Source organism: Paralichthys olivaceus, chromosome 10 (assembly GCF_024713975.1).
Source record: "Paralichthys olivaceus isolate ysfri-2021 chromosome 10, ASM2471397v2, whole genome shotgun sequence".
NCBI classification, from domain to species: domain Eukaryota; kingdom Metazoa; phylum Chordata; class Actinopteri; order Pleuronectiformes; family Paralichthyidae; genus Paralichthys; species Paralichthys olivaceus.
Window position 1 is genome coordinate 12,984,916 of NC_091102.1, and position 19,473 is coordinate 13,004,388.

Below are 19,473 nucleotides of genomic sequence, written 5' to 3' on the forward strand. Positions count from 1 at the left end.
AGTTGTTTCTTGCGTCTGGCGAGAGCAACATACACTTGTCGCTCAGACGTGTGTGTGTGTGTGTGTTTCATGTAATTTTACAGGCGACACAACAGTTTGTTAAACAACACTTGTTGCCAGGTGACACCTTCAGAGTATTGTACAATGGGGATCTAGTTACTGAATGGAGCACTGGTTGGTTTTCAGGAGGTGTTCAAACCGTGTGTGTGTGTGTTGAATACTCAATAAGAAAGAATGACCAGGAGATTCTGAATTTTTTATATTTTCTCCTTATACTTGTTTTAATATTTTCTTACATTATTTTTTTATTTTTATTCAGTGTTTACTGTTTTTTACTTAAATCTGTGTTGATGGGGAGACCGAGAGTCTGAGAAATTTCAATTCCTCAATATGTCTGTGTATGTATTGCAGAAATTGACAACAAAGCTGACTTTGACTTTTTGTCAATTACAGTTTACTTATTTTGTATTATTCACCATGTGTGGCTGCAGAGGGCGCTGTTTTTGTCAGTAAAAGTTACATAACGTTGCTTTAACCTGTTGTTGAAGTCTGATCCTTCAGCTTTTGAGCAGGTGACTAGAATTCTTCCCTCTCATTGAATTACACTTCAGACCTACATGGAATTGTTCTGGTGTAATCTGAATTGAGTTATTCTGATGTCTCACCACCAGAGGTCAGCACCTCACCAATAATCACAGCTGTTCCAACGCTGGGACTCAGCTGAAAAGGATTTTCTGCAGGAGAGGTTGATGCACAAACATTAAGATTAACTTGCATATAACTGATCAAATATCATTATCAAACACAAAGCTGACACCTATAAATCACTTATAGTGAGTCCAAAACCCAAAAAGAGTTTCTTTAGTGCCAACAAAAATAATTGAGAAATGTGTCAATAAAATGCAAACTCATTATTTCTGTTCATCAAATCTAATTTAGTTAATTTCTTACTGTCTATAATTATAACCTCAAGAGTAATAAAAAACCAAGCCCATATTTACATGATGCCCAGTAAGTGTATCATATATTACAATATTATTGGCAACTATGGTCTTTTTGAGACTGGTTGTTTGCTCTCACCAGTTTATAAACATTTTATTTGCAGACTCACGAGGTCACTGTGACCAATCATCACCCATATCTTAGCAGTTAATGTGAGAATCAAAGTGAACATTTATGCCAACTTTGAAAAGCTTCTCTCAAAGCGATCTTAAAGTAACACGTTCACAAGGCAAAAGGGGTTTTGTGAAGTCAGTGACTTAACCTTTGACCTCATAAAAGTGAGCATTTGTACCAGTGTGTTCACAAGAATATAACATACCAACATGTGGACGGGCAACCTGAAGACATGCCTCTGGCCACTGGTTGTCACTAGTGCAGAGGCATAAGAATGGAAAGCCACATGTACTGTGGATATTTGCATGTATCATAAAAATAGACTGAAAGCTGCATCATGGTGATGAGTGAGAATGAGCATCATCGTATTGAATCACACACAAAGCAGAGAGACACTTACCCTTACGGCACAATATTTATTCAACAATATACAGATTAATTTCTCCCTACGTATCAGACTGATCTTCAGTTGCTTTTTTTAAATTTACCTTGCTCTCACCTTTGTACATTCGATATTTACAAGATTTAAAATAAGTCTTTCTCTCCATTTATACAACAGCAGTGGTACAGTGTTATAACATCTTACAGCAGCTTCCCTCGAAGCATCAGATACATCACCGATCATCTGTTTACATTTCATACACTGGCCGACGTCTCTGAGCCACAGAGGAACTGACATGAGGGCTCAACATGCATCCGAAGTCCAGATGTGGCTTTCTCTCGTATCTTACCCACATGAGAGGTGCTTCGCTCTGTGGCAGCACAACAGGGTGTACAAACAGAACTGTTGAATGGGGATGCTGTTGAGGACTCGCACCTTAAATATCAGCTTAAATGCATCAGCCCCATCCCACCCGACAAGGATTAATGAGAGCCTGTATACCAAGAATCGAAAACAAAAGGAAAAAAGGGGAAAAAATGTTGCATAGAATAAATTCTGACTTCAAGAACAGAAATTTTGGTGCTGCCATTTTTAAATGTGGCATTTTGATAAACTCCTGAGACCTTCCAGACCACGGAACTTTTTTTTTTTTTTGGTTTTGAAATGAAAAAATAAAAATAGATAGCTGTACCCTTAGACTAACAAAAATAGCATTGTGTTGGATGTGACATCACATAGAAGTACTACTTTAAAGAGACTAAAACCCTGCATTTAGTGTATACACATTTGCACATCTATATATATATATCATTTATAACTATCTTGAGGAGAGAGGTGGATGGATTAAAGTGCATTATACTGTATGAAACCAAAGCCCACAGTTATCACATGCAGGACAGGAAATGACCTTTGTTCACCAGCAGCAACGGCAGACCTGGCTCCAAGTTAACAAAATATTTCCACAACTTTGAAGAGATTTTTTTTGAAATGTTAGTGGACCACGTGAGGATTTCTGAGCTGATAATTCTGCCAAAATAAATGGAAGATAAAATAATCAGCCACAGCCAATCGGACGTGTGCTAGCCGGCGTTCATTTCCCGCCCCGATCACATGCAAATAACACCAGACACTGAGGGATTACTCTAAGTCAACATACAGTACCAACATGGCTGCTGGTAAATCTCGGTCAGGGGCACTCATATATTAATGACATGAACACGTCACCAGTTTTAAAAACAGCAAAAGGGTGCCACTCAACTCACAGCAAAATACAGCAAATGGTAACACAGCTCGCTGGGAGCAACACAGCACAGAGGATGACGGCAGACAGACCAGGTGAGAGCGTGAACTGCACTCTTCTTCTTCTTCCGCAGTCCAGTCCAGCAGGAGGAGGAGGAGGAGGAGCGTCGTGAGGCCAAAGGGCCAGCAATCGAACGCTGATTGGCCTGAAATGTTTAAGGGGGAAAACACCACAGGAGCAGCGGCTGTGGGACGGTTTTTCAGCACAGCAGGAGACATTTTCACTGCAGACTGAACTGACTTTTATATACATTAATCATTCACCCTCGTTTTCAACGAGCACGTGAGCAAGACGTGGGGAAATGCAATACAACAGCTGACGGCTACAGTACACAGACGCTTACTATACTGCTTTTTAACGTGAACAGCAAAGCTTAGTAATGATTGTGAAAGTACAGTGTGTCGCACACACGAGTGACAAGTGAAAAGAAGGTTCATGGCAAAAAAGGTGAAGCCGCATCTAAGGGCACGTTGAGCCACACGTCCAAAAATCCCTTTTTGTGCCTTAAATTTAAAATAAGACAAGTAAACAGAAAAAAAGGCATTTTAACTTAAGACACCCAAGCGAAAAAGATTAAGAGGATGTGTGTTGGCACATCTGGCAAAAGACGAGACTTGGGTCCAACTTGTTAAATCACGCATCTAAAAATCAGCAGTGCTTTGCAGGGCACGAAACATGCAGACAAGCACGCCATGTTTTAAAATCACTCAGTCTGGGCAGGAAACACTAGAGAAGGTTAGCTAGCACTGTGCGCAGATGCAGGCATTTAACAGCAGAGAAGATCCAACTCCATGCACGTGAGGAGAACAAAATTGCACTTTGAAAATTATTCCATAAATAAAAAGATAAGCAGGACATTTCTCTAGGTAAATTATCAGGTTAACTCCCAGTGTGGTTGTTTGATATATGACAGAGAAAATGAAAACCTGAAGACAGAGGTTGTGAGTTTGTGCACAATGCGATTGAACTGAAATGCGCGGCCCAGAATTTCAGTCGAAACTCCTCAGATTCATCAGTGTCGTTATAGTTGCAGTGTGAAACCTTGTTGGTCCCTCGCTATACTGGCCGAGTGCTCCAGTTTCAAACCTAATGGGGTCTTTAATCCTGCATCTGATTGGGAGACAGGTGTCTGAGTGGCAGGTGAACACACAATGAGGTAGAACAAAATGTTTCATGAGCATCCAATCAGAGCGCAGCTCGACGAGACCACCATCGTGGTTACTGCTGATCTACAGTGACTAGTATGATCCTCCAGCGGCAAATTCAACGGATCAGAGACAACGCCACGCACACGCCTCGACACCAATAAGTGCTTTCAGATTTCAATGGTTTAAACCAGAAAAAACAATCCAATACAAAATACAGTCATTGCCTTTAGCTTCAGACACAAACCTGCACCGTCTCAATGTTTTCATCCAGTTCTTACTCAAGTTTCAGCTTTTATATCAAATCACAAGAGGAATTCTTTCCTCCTGTAGCTGCACAGTAGTGATTTGCCAGGTTAAAAGTCTGGGGCAAGACAAACCCTTATCACATTCCAGTTTGGTTTAACAACAATCTTAAAAGTTTGATTTTATAGATCAAATCAGATAATAATTATTATTACAATAATTTTCAGAACAAAATTCAAGTCGAGGGCTGAGAATCATTTGGAACTGACAAAATCTGATTTCAGCATAGTGAACGAAAACAAAATCTATCTTCTTTGGATTGTAATTAACTAAATATTATTAATTTTTCGTAAAACCATTTCCCATTTTAACAGCAATTAAAAAGGAAGATAATCAGCAAGAACGATTGCACGTGAGCCCGGGAATGACAGGGAAGGAATGAAGAGAACTCTTCAGTGACGATAAGTGTTATTGCTGATTCATGACGACTGATTCAGTCAGGAACTCAAGAAAAATCTGAAATGTCATACTTCCCCTACAGCTAGCGTGGCATCCTTACGACTTTTCTCTCCACGAAAACAGCAGGGACTCTTTAATGCTCGACTGTGGTAACCGAAGTGGGCTGCTATGATTTTACTACTTTCTTGTTGCATTCTCAGTAACTGCAGGACAATTTTTATTTAATGGATGTTGAAAGGGTGTGTTCCTTAACACACACACACACACACGTTTTCACACACAGGTAGACAGAAGTTGTAGGAGTCAATGGTGTGTTCGCACCGAAAATGGAGCAAATTTTCACGACGCTTTAAACGCGCTTCACCATCATTCGTGTTTATTCCGGTAAATCGCGTGTTGTGGAAAAACAGCTTGGGGACTGTCACCGGCTCAAAAGGGAGCTTTGTCTAGATGACTATGGTTTCCAGCTCCACCTGAGGCTGAGCAGAGACCAGTTTGATCCCTCTCTAGCTCGGGTCGGTGCCAGGACTGAGTTCACAGAGTTTCATTCTCAGCGCCGATTGGATGATGGGACATTGCATCACGCAAATTTGACCGAAAGTTCAAAGATTTCAACTTGAGCTTGGCATTTGTCAAAACGCCCAGGGCTCTCTCTCACTTTGTATGTAATCACGCCGCGTTCGGTGTTAACACACTTTGATGGTTAAGTTTTGCATGTCTGTGTGTGTGTGTGTATTATGCCCTGCACGTTAGACCTGTGATATGATCTGCATGTTGAAGCTGGGGGAGCGGGACTGCTTGGTGAGGGGAGCTCCAGGAGACAGGAGGTCCTGGGCATCCTCTGGCCTGATCAGGTGCTCCTCCTGCAGGCTAATGGTGGAGTGGCGGTGGGAGCCGCCTGCTGGAAGCTCCCCTTCCTTGTCTGAGCCTCCCAGTGCTTCCTCTCGCTCGTCCTTGCCTCCGTTCAGGTTGAAATTCATGCAGTCAAAGGACTTACTGGAGGAGGTGCTACCAGTCCGCACTAGTGTGGGCCCCACAGGGAAGCTCAGGTGCTTCTTTATGGGGCTCAGCTGGATGGCATCCAAGGTGATGCTGGCTGGAGGCGACTGCTGCCTCTGGTGATGCCTCCTTGCAGCCGCCTGGTGATCAGTAGACAATTCGGCCTGTTTTTCTGCTGCTCTCTCCCGCTCCCGCTCTTTCTCTCTCTCTTTGTCCCGTGACAGTCGGGCTGTGATGGCTTTCTTGATGCTGCTGCTGCTGCTGTTCAGGCTGCCGCCCCGTGGCCCTACGCTGCCGCTTGCCTTGATGCCGCTGGGCTGGCTGCTGTTGGATGCCCCGGAGGAGAAACCCTCGTCTGGGTCATTGACGTTGAAGGAATCTTCCCCGCCGCTCATGCCATCAGCATCTGAACACATGCACAAACATACAGAGAAAGAAAGGATGATAGATAAATGGAGAGGTGGGTGAAGCAGACAACAAATGACATGACAAATCTGACTAAAATCTGACTATGATGTAACGTAACCCTATTGCTTTCAGTCTTGAGGGGCAAAGTTCAATTTTACGTTTCGGAAATAACTTCTAAAATACTTATAAATAGCTATAAATAATAAAGTACACAAAATTTCAGTAATCTAGAGAAAGGATGGAAATTCTGCTGCTAATTCTCATTAACTGTGATGTCAACTGGCCAGTGATAAAGTAATCTGAGTAGTGATAGTAACATTAAGTGCTTAAAAACAATGCAGAGGAGGAGGCTAATTTATTAGCCTTCTAACAGGCAAGCACTGGCACTGCCTCTTGACAGAGCTTACTGCTTCATTAGCTCACTCTTGCACCAGACTGAAGAACAATTCAATACAGTGCACAATGACCTTGAGCTCTGATGATCTGATGTATTCTGGATTGACTAAAAGAATGACTGGCTGTTTGTTTAGCAAACACGTGAGTTCAATAACCAGCCTGATCAGTGAGTAGAGGCATATTTAAAATATTAAACATTAACATTTCCTAACTCCTTTGTTGAATTTATACAGGTAAAGGAACGACATAAAGAAATCGAAACAATTAATTATTCTTTGTCCATTTAAGACTTCTTTGTTTGAAAGCTGGAAGAGAAAAAGATGATAAACTGTGTTAGGAAAAAAAAATCAAGTTATTGACATACAATATGGAGGGAAACGCTTGTTAAAAGAAGAGGCAGAGAATCAGCCGTCTGTCTCCGTCATGCATTGTTGGGACAAGCAGAAATTGGACGATAGGGAACCGCAGGCAGCACCAGGACTGACATGCACATAACATGGAGAGAAGACACATGCTCTCCCCTCCAGCCCCATCCCTCCTTTCTCCCACAACGCTGGCCCGGCAGTCACATGGTTTGGCCGGCTGAGACGGGCCTGCGGAGCCCGCTGAGGCGAGTCTCTACACCTCATCAGATCAATAGCACTCCAGTTAGAGCTGACAGACCACAAGGCTGAAAAAGGGGGCCTGTCTGCAAGCCATCACAAGCCAACCCAATCCCAAACGTCCAAAACAGGGCCACAATTAAAAAGGACTGAACCAGTGTTTTTGCATGTTTCAGCCTTGACTAGTTTGGTTATTTAATGCTTGTTACTGGTGTCCAGTCATTTCAGTGTGCTATGAAAATCCGCCTGCAGAGGTTAATCCACTTCAATATCCACAATTTTTCTTTGCCTCAATTTTGGAATTTGGTTTGTTTGTATGTTTTAATGCAGCTGTCAGGAAGGAACCATTACAAAAACTATTGTTTAATGTTGTGCTCAAAGACACCATGAGAGGAAAAAGAGAGTCCAGATGCTTCTAACAATATAGTGACTGAGCGAATTTGATGAGGATTTCTTTACAGTTAAATCGAACTGCAAAGTATAATTCTATTAGATAACCTCTCATGCCATTTTTTTTATAAAACCTACAATAGCCCTTAGATGCTGTTGTAGACGTCAATGGTTCCCTAGAAATAAGGAAAATCAATCAAAAACATATCTCTGTGAAAATGGTTGTTACGCAAAGGAAATGCACTCTTAGTTAACAGGACTAAACATGCAAAACCAGCAGTGTGGTAATATCAGCCCCAAATTAAAGGAAGTGTATTGTTTGTTATTTCTTTCTGAAAAAAAAAGTCCAGTTAGTGCACAGATGCTGGGTGATAAATCTGAAAAATAATCACTTTTCTCTGACTGGCAGATTTCTACCAATAAAACAACCGTGAGGATCATGGGAAGAAGACGGGATGGTACTCCAGACAAACACTGACCATTAAGTTTGGGAATGGGAGTTGATCTTCGACATTCCACACATGGAAACGGACACACACATTCAACAAGACAAAACGGGCCTTTTGATAGGTTGGACCAAGAATTATGTTTGACTCTCCTGAGTTTGTTTGGCTGGTCCTTTCAAGTGTTAGTGATCCAGGGGAAAAAAAATCTAAACTTGCTGTGGCGTGCGCATGCAGGATGAAGGGCTCGTTCCCACTCACTGAGCGGAGGAAAAAGAAATGCAACACAAACTGAGCAAACAATAAAGCTGTTGGACAGAAAAAAACAAAGGAAGGCCTCATTCTGCAGAATGATGGCAGCAGATGGGTGCCATTGGCCTGAGTGACCCATAACTTATGGCGCTGTCAAACATCATGAGGGACAGGTTCGGGTACTCTGTGCCAGTTTGTAAAACGGATATATTTTTCCGGTTAACATTATGGAAAAAAACAAATCCATAAGCCAATTATCAGACATGGAGGGTTGAGAAAACCCAAGAGTAAAGGGTTACGCTGCAGGTTGGGCACTGAACATGCTCAGTGAGTGACAAGGGCAGCAGTCTAGCAGTCAGACGCTGGAGGATGCATGACGAGGATAGAGGCAGCATATGACATGATTACAGGCCCATGCAAAATGGCCACTAGCGACACTTCCTTCAAACCCAGAATAGGCGACTCTTCCACTCTTCTGTGAGATGAAAAACAGTAGCGGTCTGGTAGTAGAGGGGTTGTTGGTTGAGGGTCATATAAACTGGATGAGTTAGTATACTCTGGGGGAAGTGAAGAAAAAGCCAAAATGGGAAGTGCAGAGTTAAGCCCCTCGACTTGGAGGAGGGGTAAGAGGAGGAAGAGGAGGGTGGGGAGGATACAGATGGAAGTGGGCACCTCCTCCTGAGACCCTCTCTTCTCTGAGCATCCACCCCTGTCCCCTACCCTCAAGTGTGATGGGGGGAATGATGCTGCTGCTGCTGCTGCTGTGGTGGCTGTGAGCTCGCCCTCGTCTTTCCTCTTTGGCTGCTGCGTCCCAGGGAGTGTGGTGGTGGTGGTGGTGGTGGTGGGCTGGGCTAGGAGGATTGACGATGAAGCTCAACTCTGCATCGGTTGAGTAGTCAAAACAATCTGGGAGTCAACAACACAGACGGGGAAACGCGTTTCTTTAGTGGCAGCAAGCGTCAAACGAGTCGGGTCTCATCATGGGCACAGCAGGTGTGTAAATGTGTAGTTTACAAAATATAGAAATTCTATATTAAAAATAAACTGCTCCATTAATTGCCCATCTACTGGGTAAAATGGAGTCAGTAGACTCTACAGGCACCATTTTGTTTTGGAGTTTCTCTTAAACCACAAACAGTCATTGTAAAATCGAAATACAAAGCACAGAAAACACTTAAGACAAAATGGGTGGCACAGGCACTGCAACACAGAGACCACATGACCACAACTACATATTATAAATGACACAAAACACCATTTGGACGATGTTCATGGTGTGACTGGGTTACACAAGAACTTTTTCTTCTCACTGCTAAGGACAAACAACAGAAAAATCTTTTTCTCACCAAAGAGATCCGTCTTGTGGCCTTTTACTTATAAAAAACAAAGGAACAGCTCATGAGGTTAACTGATCACTGGTCCTTCTCCTTGTTTTCTTTCCAAACTACCTTGCGATGATTATATTAATGATCTACTATTCTGTCACTTCTGATGAGATCTCTCCTGCATTGAGGCCTCGTTCACTTCGCTGTGTGAGTGTCTCCAAGATTTTCCTGCTTCTCCCGGGGCTTTCATCTTACCCTCTCTTTTCCAGCGGTGGCGCCGTATGGAGGCAGTTGTGATGGCTGAGATAGAGATGCGGCTTATGGTTGGCGTCACCTCCACTTGGAGCACCTTGCGCCCCTGCGACTCGTCGGGAGCACTTTCTGGCAGCGAGTTCTTCATAGCGTTCCCCAGCTGAAAGCAATACAAACACAGATCAAGTACAATATTACAATATCTAAAGCCTGACGACTGTTTTATTGACATTCTGGGGTGATTTGCAAAAAACCTGGAGGATCAAAAGCATTCCTCTTTCTTCTTTTGTTTTTTTGACTCCACATGTATTGTGCTGTGTGTAATTGACTCCATGCACACTATGCTATTGGTCTTACCAGGAGAGGTTGGGAGTAAAGCTCCAGCTGAGCTCTGTACAGAATGTCCTCTAGAGCTTCCCGCCCCATCTCCCATTCTCCATTGTATCTGCAAATCACAACACAGAACACAATTTCAACACATAAACACATTGGTATTCAAAGACGTCATGTTGTGAAGCAATTTTTTTTTGAGTAAACAGGAGTGTCTGACAAGATGCCTTGATGTCTGAGTCACTTCCCCCTGAACTATTATTAGTAACCTAGTAATGTCTGCAGCTGCAGTGAGGGAGGGAAAGAGGTTGGACTAAGGTTAAATGTGCAGAGCCGGTGCAAGAAATATGCAAAACCGTGTGATATTTTTATCACTCATCTTTTTGCTGAGATACAAGTAGTTGTTAGCTTCTCTTCATTGTGGAGGGATGAGAGGAACAAAAATAAATTATATGAAGAAAGAAAAGAATGTGTATGGTTGGACTCTCTCTGATCTGTTCCTGTGCATGCAACAATCACGCAACCAAGGACAACGTCTGGGTTTTTCAGACTCAAGATGAAAAGAAAAAAAAGGATAGAGGGGCAGGTGAAACACAGACTCTGATGTTGTGAAGACTGAAAACATAATTCAAACCTGATACAGGTAGAAAACATTTAATTGGGAGTGTCTCTTGACAGTATTTGTTCAGATAAATCCTGCACGTCACCCTCTCTCTCTTCATGTGGCATTAGGGGACATAATGCCAACCTAAATCTCAGAGGTGCCATGGTCCCTGAGCATGTGCGGAGCTGTTTGCCCTTCATGTGCACCTGCGCAGGCCAAGGGTGAATATGAGAGCTCCAACTGGCAATGAGGTTACCTATGGTAGGGATTACTAAAAAGGCTATTATTCTGTGTCACACACAGTGGCACAGACTGCTCCTGATTGGTGCTGCATACCTTAATGGAGACAATAAGGTAGCACACACACTAATTCTCTCCCACTCTCCTTGCCACACAATCCTTAACGGTATCAGGGGATCCATCTCTGTGGATGAGCTGTCACAGAGGAGCCGTAATCAGCTTTGCAACGACTGACCTCATCGCGGGATGAAATCACGTTCTCCCACAATGCAATGCCGATGAAATCAGTCAGTACAGTGGGGAGCCGCTGTGCTTGGTAGAGTGCTAGCATATGCTGTTACGAGATTTTCTGCAGTAGATCACCGCAAACTACAATTGAGACTGCCCTCATTAGAGACATCCCACAGAGGCAAACAGTGAGAGCTCATAAAGAATCTCTGTACACACGTCAGAAGAAAAATTATGAAAGTTATTTCAAATTGGTTACTCGTTATTAAGAACAATGTAATAAATGACAATCAATTTGATGATGCGAAAGTCGCTTTTAGAGATGAACCTACAGACAATCTGCGGCTCCACTCTGCTTTACAGAGCTTTATAGCAAAAATCATCAACTTGCTATGAATTGAAATTAATTTCTTTTGCACCTCTATAAAAATGTTTTACACCTTGATTGGAGTTTACCTATGGTAGATTAAATTGATTGGACATGATCTTAAAAGGCAAATATGCTCCCATCACTTTCTATATTAAGTCTCATTGTTGACAATTTCCTGTAAATACCAATCCATGAAGTCCAAGGAACTGGCTGCAGAGACAGGAATGTCTAGGGAAGGTTCTCAAAAAGTGTGGCTTCCATAATTCTTAAATGAAATTGTTTCAGGCAGAGGCAACATAAAATGTAAATAGGTAGATGATTTTTTTTGGACTGTATGTACAGTACTTTCTGTGTTGATAGTAATAACTATTTATATCAGCTTTAAAGGATACATACATGGCATGATACACAGCAGTCAGCATCTGCACCATAAACTCAGGGTCCAGCAGCACACGGTTGCAAGGTTCCCGCCAAAGCTTCTGTTGCTGCCGAGGGAAGCCACATACACACAACCTGAGGAGGGAAAATACACACACCACACACACAGGAAATGACTAAGGTGAGTAAAGCCAACAAGGCAGTTGAGACAAAGGTTTAGAGATATTTTGCATTTCAAATTCTGTGTGCTAAATCCTCTGAGCGGTGCAGGAAGTCACGGAGCCTGGATGAGAAGAAGATCAACTAAAGATAAGTTGCTGCCTGAGTAAACTGGGAAAAAAAAGATGAAACACATCAAACAGCAAGCTAGGGAAGCCATTTTTGAGGTCAGGTGAGATTAGATGGGGGGCGTTCTACACTGAAAACTCAAAGAGGGAGTGTAGTTCTCGTGCTCTGAAACCTTCAAAGTTTGCAGTCTGTCTAGACAGAGTTTGCCTCAGGCATTCATCTGCTCACGAACAGAGGGGAAGTCTTCATATCCTGAACCATCTTCACACTGAAGATCCAGTACAGGGCCTCATATTGTGAATTCCATATTGATCCTTTCTTCTAACAACAGGGCATCTCACACACAGACAGACACAGAAAGGTATCCAGCAGTAGTGCTTTCATTTTGCCAATTGTAACACTGAGCTCTAATGAAATCGTACTTATCAAATCCTCCTGCGAAGAGGACAGTCAGTATCGAGGCTATACCCTCTGTATGGCTACAGGGTAGAAGAGGTGATTTAATCCCCATTTCAGGAGAGCAAGTAATGAAGGTAGATGAGGGGAGAGGGAGGTCACTAATAACAGAAGGGATGGGGGGGGGGACGACTCACATGTTGTGTTTTTCTTACCGTGAGCTCATTCTGCAGATCGACTGATAGGAAGAGATGGGCATGTACACCACAGCAGAGTTGTAGCAGAGCATGAGGAAACACAGCACTTCAAACCTGCAACCGCAAAACACAGTCAGAAAAAAAGAAAATGTATAAAGACAGAGAAAGTAAAGAAAATATTTGTTAAACTCTTTTCTGCACAGGTTCGCAAAGATGTTCGCGTGCACATTTCATCCAGTCCGGGAACCCTGTTCATAAAACAACTAATGTGTCCGCCACCTTACTTCAATGCAATGAAATGAACAGTCAAAAGATTGTGTACAGTTCGATTGTTAATTCAAGTTTTTTTTTTATCCTTTCTTGTTTAAATGTGACAGCAACTGACTGACATTTTATTTCCATGCAGCAGTGTACTTCTTTTAGAGATATTTGAGGAAAAAGAATATTTCAATGGTCCATTTGCAGCATTACAATTACTGTACCACTGATAAAAAGATGAATGTGGTAATGAAATAAAATGAGAGCAAAATTAAACTACCCACTTTAAATTATTGGTTTTCAGACGTTGAAACAAATCTCAATACTGTACATCTCTCTGTGCTTTCCAGCATGTGAATGTGTGCATGAGCTTGTGTTTGTGTACGCTGATGAAGGACAACCAGGAGCGGGACCTCAAGTGTAAGGGCCATAATTGTCTGTGCGGAGGAGGAGGTAAATGTCATCAGTGTGTGGAGCTCCCACCTCTCAGGAGCTCCAGGCTTTCTTCACATAAACTCTTTCTCAGCAACAGCCACACAAAAGGATTTCCAGATAAACTATGAAGCCTGGCCCAGATAAAATCTATTCAATATATTTATGGCGCTCTATGTTCACCGTATCGAGGCCATGTTGCTTTGGACAACAGGATGACCTGCGTCATCTGCTCTGCCCTTACATTATCAGCACTTGTAGTTCAGTCCGTTTCTGCACGTGCATCGTTGCCAACAAACAAATGTACAAAGAGTGACTCTACTCCTTTTAGTGCGACAGAAAGACATATTTGTCAGGACTACATCGTGCTTCATTATTATGCCAAGATTATCATTCATCCACAGCAGCAGAGAACGTGTCAGAGCCAAAAAAGCTCTCAGGCTTGTAGCATCTGGCCAGAGTGGGTGAGCGACAGTCGAGGGTTATGTTCTGACCATCTTGAAGATGAGATAAATTATGACATGTGCAAGACAAAAGTTGGATTCAGTCAGTTGGTGCCACGTGTGTTCACTGAAGCCTGAAGCAGCCCTCTTTTCCAAAAAGCAAGACTTAGCAACTGTCTCTAACTATCTACTATTTAATCTCTGTTGTGACAGACATAAATAGAGAAGGACGACACGTCTCCACTTCCTCCAACTAACCGGAAATTAAGCTAGTAGTAAGTACTTTGACTTTTTGTTAAGGTCAATATCCCATCCATGAACATGGAGGAGGTGGGATTTATGACCAAGCTGACCAGGTGGTGACCAAGACACTTTCAGTTCACTGTAAAGGGAGCAGTTATGTCATCCATCTTTATACACAGCCTGGTCTCAAATTATTCACTCCCCCTAACAGCTGGCTGAGTCGGAGCCGTACCTGTTCTGCGCTGTGAAGGTCTCTCTCTGTGGGTGGAGGCCGCTGTACACCACTCTGATCAGGTCATGTTGACACAGAGCCCCCTCTGTCAGTGCTATGGACCCCAGACTAGAAGGCTAAACAGACACAGAGAAACCACAGTTAATCAAATACTTGTTAACCATGTTGGCTTTTGCACCACAACAGTAAATTTACAGCAAGGATGGTGCGATGATGTACCCTTCAAATTGACTTCTTTCTGTTCAGATCATTTATCTGTTTCCAAATTCTGGAACAGAAAGATTTTAGACAATAAACTGCCGACTGTGCAACTGGGCCGCTGAAATCTTAATGTTGCAGTTTTCCTTGTACCTTCCAAAAATTCCTTCATGCAACATAAAGCTTAGAATTTACACACTACTACCTTTCAAATTCTTGATCCACGTTTCTTTTTTAGTCTCTCTGCTTTATTAAAAGGCTTGTGCACACCTATACTAACCGTTTCCTGCAGTGTTTTATAGTGGAGGAGGCCACCTTGCCTCATAAGGATCACCTGCAGTAATTTGACTAAAAGTAATACACTTTAATGAACTAAAATGAAAACTGTTTTTATATTCACATGAGAATGCATCATGAGGCAAAGTCATTCTGGTGGTGTGCATAACAAAAGTCACTTCTTTACTGAATTGATACTCCGTTCTAAGTTTCTTCGGCGACTCTGAGCAGAGGAGGAGGGCAGGACGGATTAATTCAAAGAGAGACTTGAGTGTATGCTAATGCTGGAGGGTTGGGGATAAGGCCATGTGATGTGCCGAACCGTAGTACAGCCTAGGAAGATTGTTGTCTCTCACACACACACACACACACACACACACACACACACACACACACACACACACACACACACACACACACACACACACACACACACACACACACACACACACACACACACACACACACACACACACACACACACACACACACACACACACACGATAACCCCTCCTCCTGCCTCCATGCTTTCCACATTCTCTCAGCATGAAGGGAAGACTCTCTCAAGCTTGTAATTACAGCGATAAATCGCCCACAGCACACGCCACACACTGTAGTCTCATCAACACTCACCAACACACACCCATAGGGAGCCACTAAGCATTGTCAAACTGCATAAAAATAAACTGCACAGCACAGCCTTTGCCGAGCCTAGTTAGCAGGAAAAAAATTAAAAATAAAACAGACATTGCTTCTTTGTGCCCTTGGTAAATGGTCCTAGGTCAGCATGTCCTGTGAAACACCTCGCTAATGAATTCCAGTTAAACAAAATAGTCAATACTCTGTCCTTTGTTGACATTCGGTCAGAAGGGAGGGTTTCCAAAAACCTGGCGTGACTGAGAAAGTGAATGAAAGTTAAGAAAGTGAAGTTACCTCTATTTAAAACAACAAAAGAACATTTATAATGAAGCTTTTGGTTGTACACACAAAAAAGTGTGAAAATCCTCGCTTGTTACGATGTTGGCAACACAGTGACATCTTAACAAATATTAGATGGATGAGCCCTGGGGGTGAGGTTAATGAAAATGGACCTCCTGAAGCGTTGGACACTGAGGTGTCAGAAGTCAAAAGAGGAGAGGGAGGAGGAGGAAAGAAACAGATGAGGAGACAGGTGTAGCAATAAAAAAGGGCAGAGGAGTAAATAGTAGATTACACTGAGGAGAGAGGCGTGCTGAAAACGCTGATTGATTGGACAGGCAGGCATCCTACCTCATGATATATTGATGGTTTGGACAGCGATGGGATTGTGAAGGACAGGAGCTTGCTGTTGCCGTCTTTGTCGACAATCTCCTGCAAAACCAGAGAGTGAGGAAGAGACAGAGAAGCTGTGTCATACAGGGAACATGGAAAAAAAGGCCTGGTGCACAACGCCCAGTTATACTACAATTTTTATTTATTTATCTTAAACAGGCTTAGCACTTTCCTGTGGAGATAGGTGAAAACATTTAGCAGAATAATGTAAACAACTGCTCTACAATCCACTCTCCTTCTCACTGCTGGTACATGTTATTGACTTTGACAGATGAAAGTCACTGCCAGTGCACTAACCACTCAATTCCAATTTCACACTGCGATACGTAACAGAGATGAACGCGTCTCTGAGAATGATGGCATTTTTATAAAATGCAATGCCTGATTATCTCCACGCATTACAACTGCAGTGAAATAATAATAATAATAATCAGTGCATTGACTGAGATATACAGCTGAGCACTTTACATTTGGCAGAAAGTACTTCTTATTCCTACTTTGCTCTGTGAACCAATTATGTGCTGCTGAGGGGGACTTTTTTACTCTAATTTAAGGCAGCGGTGGAGGTTTTATTATATATATCATTAACAACAATATAATAGATAATGCTTGAGCTGCGACTGTTTTTCTTTTTTATAAACATGAGCTGCTCTAAGTGTCCAGGATGTTTTTGTTTCTAAGCTGTGTGTGGCTACTGTGAGTAAATGAATTAGACAAAAAAAAAAATCTGTTAATCCATTCCCATGTCCAAGCATCACATAATCTAGGTTTTGAAATGTGGTCCCAAAAGGGCTTTTATCTGCCATTCTCCCGGACAGTCAGCGTACTATTGGTTCAGGCCTTGTCCTGCCCTTCAGTGGCTACAGGGTATCTCTGAATATCTGATGGGACTGTTGAGAGCAAAGCTGTTTATCAGGGCTTGGTTGGCAAAGACTATAGGCAAGAAGAGAAGGCTATGAGCATGTACAGTCTGTGTGTGTGTGTGTGTGTGTGGTGGTGGTATAGACATGGAGGAATAAATTATGCATGGATATACCTTTAGCCACACCAGCTGACATGGAGCTCTTTCTATTGATATCTCGGGCTCTTAGCCCATTTCCCCAAGGGTGTTTCCTGATGATAGAATCTATCCATTAACTGGGCTTTTCCCTGCAGATTGTCTTTCTTGTCAACAGACAAGCAACCTCACTAAAGCTGCAACTGTGTTTGTCTAAATATATAATCGTTTTTCCCCCACATTAAATAGTTTTAAAACTCCAGGAGCCACACAGCCCTATTCATGGTTGTCAAAATATTAGCTATGGTTCTGAGAAAAGTATTCCTTCTATCTTACAACATAATATCAACCTACTGTATATTCATCCGTACGGAAGAATACAGTTCTTTAACTATGACACCAGTACACATGAATCATAGGTGGAATGATATAGGAACAGCTGATAAGCCTTCTTTGCCAACTGACAACAATAAAACAGCCACACCATCCCAGTAAGCAAACAGGCTTGTGTTTGAAGAGTTAACGTCAGATGGAAGATTTAGTGTGTGTGACCATCCCTGCTGCTCTTTCATCACCATTATGATAGTACTAACAACAGCAGTCTTTCAAGCTGTACAAGTCTCTCTAAAAGACACTTTACTTGAAGGATGATTCTAATCATTGGCTCCGTTTATACCTGATCAACATGCACCTTGGTCATCTGATCACAAGTGGACAGCTCTAAGTACGTCAGTTCTAAAGTGACAATACCAATGAGTATGTACTTCCTCTAACATGGAGAACTTCAGTTGAGTAGGCAGTCCAACAGTGAGACTCAGGACACATTCACCCACAAATCTTCAAATGTGGTCTGAGCATTTGAATCCCCATGTGGCTTGGGTGCATCAACATCTGCATTTAGAGCTGGCCATTTGAAAACACATTAATACCAGGTATGAACAGGCCCTAAGTTTCTCTGTGGGACAATTGTCCATTAGAATAGAGACTATATTACCCGTTTCCTTATTCTAGGCCTTTTTGGTTTTCTGCAGCTCTGTGACTACTCTCCCTCCTAAAATAGATACAAACTGGCACAAAAAACATATGTCATAGCTAGCATATTTAATATTCACGGAGAAAAAACTATGTCTTCTAAAAGGTCATGTCCCCACCAGGTTATAGATGCCCAAGAGGAGCGCCTCAATGCAGCCATTGCTCTGACGATCCCTGCTGGCCGTGACCCGCAGATATACCCACACCAGCTCAGGCAGGAACTGCAGAGTGAAGCGTCGCAGGCGGTCTTCAGAGCTCCGGTACAGCTCAAACAGCTGGTGGCACACCGGCTCCAGCAGCTGGTTAGGAGGAGGAAACGCATGAATGCAAATTAGCACAGGTCTGACATCGTACAAGAGTACACACTATGGTGGGGCTGGATCCAAAGCCAGCTGACATTGGGCAAGAAGAGTCATCTAGGGACGAAATACAGAGACACACAACCAGTCATGCTCACATTCACATCTACAGACAATTTAAAGTCTATCACCAAGCTGCATGTCTTTGTAATGAGACAGGAAGTGCCTGGAGAAATTTGAAAATTAAAAAGTCTCTATGATCACCTTAAGTAAAGCCATTTATTTCAAATTGATCGAATTAACATAAATATATGCCTATGGTCATAAAAAAAAAAGATATGATTCTCAGAAAGAATCTTGTTTTCACTCATTTGCAAAACTTTAAGTCTCAGAGGGAACCTGTTGTAGCGAGAAACCTCAGACAGTATCTCTGCTTCACAGCTCTCATTTCAAAGCATGAATGGATGTCATCCTGATTATAACGGGGCGGGCGGACTGTAGGGAAGAAAGCTTTTCTGCTGCTCAGTAGTGGGAGGTGCGCAGGAGCAGAGGGGATAAATCACGACAATGAAAGTCTGCTCAAATGTAGCCTCAGTGGAGCCGGCTGAGCCAGTGTGTTTATACTGTGCAGGGGTCAGTGAAGTGAGTGCCCGCACAGCAGTACTCTGGATTGTGTGTTGTACTGTGGTTGACCCTGAAATAAGCGGCAACTCATTTAATGAACTTGGCAAGACATTTGATCCTCCATGTAATCAGCGTCACACACACACACACACACACACACACACACACACACACACACACACACACACACACACACACACACACACACACACACACACACACACAGGATCGCTTGTCCAATCATTAATGGGCTTGTGCAGCCAGATTGACAACACTAATGGAATTTATATCCCTGGTTGCTTGACACCCAAATTCGACCATGAATGAGTGAGTAATATAGGGGAGAAGAGAATTGGAGGCACCAACTGCATCATTAGAGTGA

The 19,473-nt window shown here is 42.6% G+C and overlaps 1 protein-coding gene across 4 annotated transcripts in view; it reads right to left on the reverse strand.

Annotated features, from left to right (window-relative positions):
* Positions 1–1,507: 1,507 nt before the first annotated feature.
* The window catches only part of LOC109631359 (hyccin 2), a 37,135-nt gene continuing 19,169 nt past the window's right edge, over positions 1,508–19,473 (reverse strand). For 2 of the 4 annotated variants that reach the window (XM_020090064.2, XM_069532833.1), the window contains exons 5-12: positions 18,288–18,467; positions 16,098–16,178; positions 14,355–14,470; positions 12,765–12,860; positions 11,884–12,000; positions 10,073–10,160; positions 9,719–9,875; positions 1,508–6,053 (exon numbers count right to left, since the gene is read on the reverse strand). In XM_020090064.2, the coding sequence (XP_019945623.1) occupies positions 5,398–6,053; positions 9,719–9,875; positions 10,073–10,160; positions 11,884–12,000; positions 12,765–12,860; positions 14,355–14,470; positions 16,098–16,178; positions 18,288–18,467 (1,491 nt within the window). In that variant the 3' untranslated portion in view covers positions 1,508–5,397. Of the gene's footprint in view, positions 6,054–8,810; positions 9,045–9,718; positions 9,876–10,072; positions 10,161–11,883; positions 12,001–12,764; positions 12,861–14,354; positions 14,471–16,097; positions 16,179–18,287; positions 18,468–19,473 lie in introns of all 4 variants that reach the window. The other 2 variants (XM_069532832.1, XM_069532831.1) reach the window with 2 other exon arrangements.